General features: G+C 41.7%; 1 protein-coding gene across 1 annotated transcript; it reads left to right on the top strand.

Moving 5' to 3' along the window:
- The first annotated feature begins 931 nt into the window (after window positions 1-931).
- Window positions 932-1627, top strand: LOC127082446 (extensin-like). Its single transcript, XM_051022684.1, has one exon. It carries the CDS (start codon window positions 932-934, stop codon window positions 1625-1627), a length of 696 nt encoding a protein of 231 aa, XP_050878641.1.
- Window positions 1628-2497: the final 870 nt, after the last annotated feature.

Below are 2497 nucleotides of genomic sequence, written 5' to 3'. Positions count from 1 at the left end.
TGATAAACTAGAAGTTCTCTTTGAGTCTCTGGTGAATTTTGAAAATATGAAGCGCAATGGAATTGATCTTACTGAAGATCTGCATAAGCAAGTATGGGAATATTATTTTCAAAGGCTCTATGTCCCCATCTACACCTTCCTCGTCAAAGAGTTCTGGAGATTCGCAGACTGCGATGACCATTACATAGTCTCTTATGTCCTGGGAGTTAAGATGGTTATCATTGAGAAGTCAATTGCAAAACTTCTTGATATGGAGAAAACTGGGGGCAGAAGAATGTACAACATAAACCTTAGGGAAAGATACATGTCTCATGAGATTGTTCCAACCATCTTCAAACAGAACTCTAAAGGGAAATCATCCAAGAACAAAGAACTTCACCAGAATATGAGGGTTTGGTTGAAGATCACTCTAGGTGCCATCCACCACCGTCCAACCTCAAACTCTTCTGACTACATCAACACAAATTAGAAGTGTATCTTTTATTTGCTCCACAAAGGACTCAAGTTGAATCTGCCAGTGCTATTATTCAAGTATCTAAGGGATTCAGTCAGGGATACAAGAAACCACATGAAGCCCAGAAACTACATTCCTTTGGGGAGGCTCATCTTTGATGTTCTGATTGAAAGCAGGCTGGTGGACCATATGATATCATACAACCTGATGGAAGATGTGACTATAGATATTGGAAAGCCTCTGAATGCTAGAAATCTAAAGAGCATGGGGGTCATCGAAAGAGTCTTGGTCAAGCCAACGATGGACACTTCCTAGGAAGCTCTGAAGGATTAGAGGAAGAAACCAAATGGTCTCTATCTATTCTCCAATATAAATCCTCTAGAGGTCATTGCCCATTACCCCAAGGACCTGGCATCTCAACGGGTGGATATCTCAGAGTTCTTAGTGGAATGGCTTCCAGAGCAGCCACCCAACTTTATGAAGAGGAAGACAGAGCCTTCTAAGAAGTCAAAGACTCTGAAGCTGGGAGAACTGTATGCAGCCAGATCGCCTACACCTCTGGACTCCTCTGTCTCAAGTAAGTCCCATCCCTCTGAAACTCCCTCAAATTCTAATTTAAATCAATCATCTTCCTCTCTACCTCAACCATCTTCTACCTATACCCCCTCTGAACCCATCATATCTATTCCACCTACCTTTGAACATCACAACTCTAACCTTTCCTCGCCCCCTCCACGACAAATCAACCTCACTACCACAACACTTCCTACATCTAAAACTTCACCTCTGAATGAATGCCTCTCACCTCTTTCCTCAACTCCCTCTTCACCACCATATTATGATATATCCTCTGACTCTGAACAACCAGAAATCCACGACCCTTCATCCCTAACACTAGCTCAACTACAAGCCATGGCACTATCTAACGAACCTTCATATATCCTAGATACCTTTATGCCTTCTTCCTATGAACCTCAAACAGAAGCACCCTCTGAACCTCAAACAGAACCACCTTCTGAACCTTTATCTAAAGCCCAAACTGAACAACCATATGAACCCCCAACTGAACAACCCACTAAAACCACCCACACTTCACCAGAACCCATCAATCCATCTTTTAAACCTGAACCAACCTTCCCCACCCTGGAAGAGTTAATTGCTTTATTTTCATAATCCTCAGCCGTGAAGCTCAGATCACTGTCTGAACATTCCAAACAAAGTGATAATCCCTCTGAAGTGAGGAATCACTGGAATAGATTTCTCAAATGGATGACATCTGAGGTCTTCAAGATGAAAGGCCTATCTGAACAAGTCAGAAATGACTACATCAGAGAAGCTGAGGAGAGGCTAAAGGCTCGTATGGCCAAAGAAGATGAAGATAAAGCACACCAGGAAGCTGAAGAACAGGCAAGACTGGAAGCTGAAGAGAAAGCAAGAAAAGAAGCCAAAGAAAAGGTCGTCGTTGAGGCTGCTGAAGCCGAAGCCAAGGCTGACGCTGAAGAAGCAACATGCATTATTATGGAAGAAGCTGCCAAGGCAAAGGAAGTTGTTATGACTCAGGGTGAGATCTCTAACTCTGATCTTGCTCCGCTGGTGCTCAAGACTCTGGAAGAACTCTAGAAGGAACAACAACTTGTGAGAGCTAGACAAGATCAACAAGACTCTGTCAACTCCAGTATTTAGACTCTCCTGACTCAGCTGCTTCAGAGGATGCCGCCTCCTCCAAATCCTTAGGCACCTTAGGCTTTATGCTTTGTGTTTTTGTTCTTCTAAGTGTTTTAGCTTCTATGTTTTTCTTTCTGTGTACCTCTTTCACTTTATCCAATGAAATTTTGTTTTGCACTATATGATTTTTTTCGGTTATGTCTTTTTGAGTCTTACAAAAAGGGGGAGAAATAATTAAACAACCTTCTGATGAAATTAATATATAAGCCTCATAGTGCACTGGTTACATTCTAAAAATCTATATATATTATGCAGTCTAAGTTCTTGCAGGAAGTATCTTAGTAAAACATCTAAGAAACAAGCTAAGCAACATAAGAG

This window comes from Lathyrus oleraceus, chromosome 5, assembly GCF_024323335.1.
Source record: "Lathyrus oleraceus cultivar Zhongwan6 chromosome 5, CAAS_Psat_ZW6_1.0, whole genome shotgun sequence".
Lineage (NCBI taxonomy): Eukaryota > Viridiplantae > Streptophyta > Magnoliopsida > Fabales > Fabaceae > Lathyrus > Lathyrus oleraceus.
The sequence above is the reverse complement of the archived record's forward strand: the minus strand, read 5'-3'. Positions and strand labels throughout refer to the sequence as shown.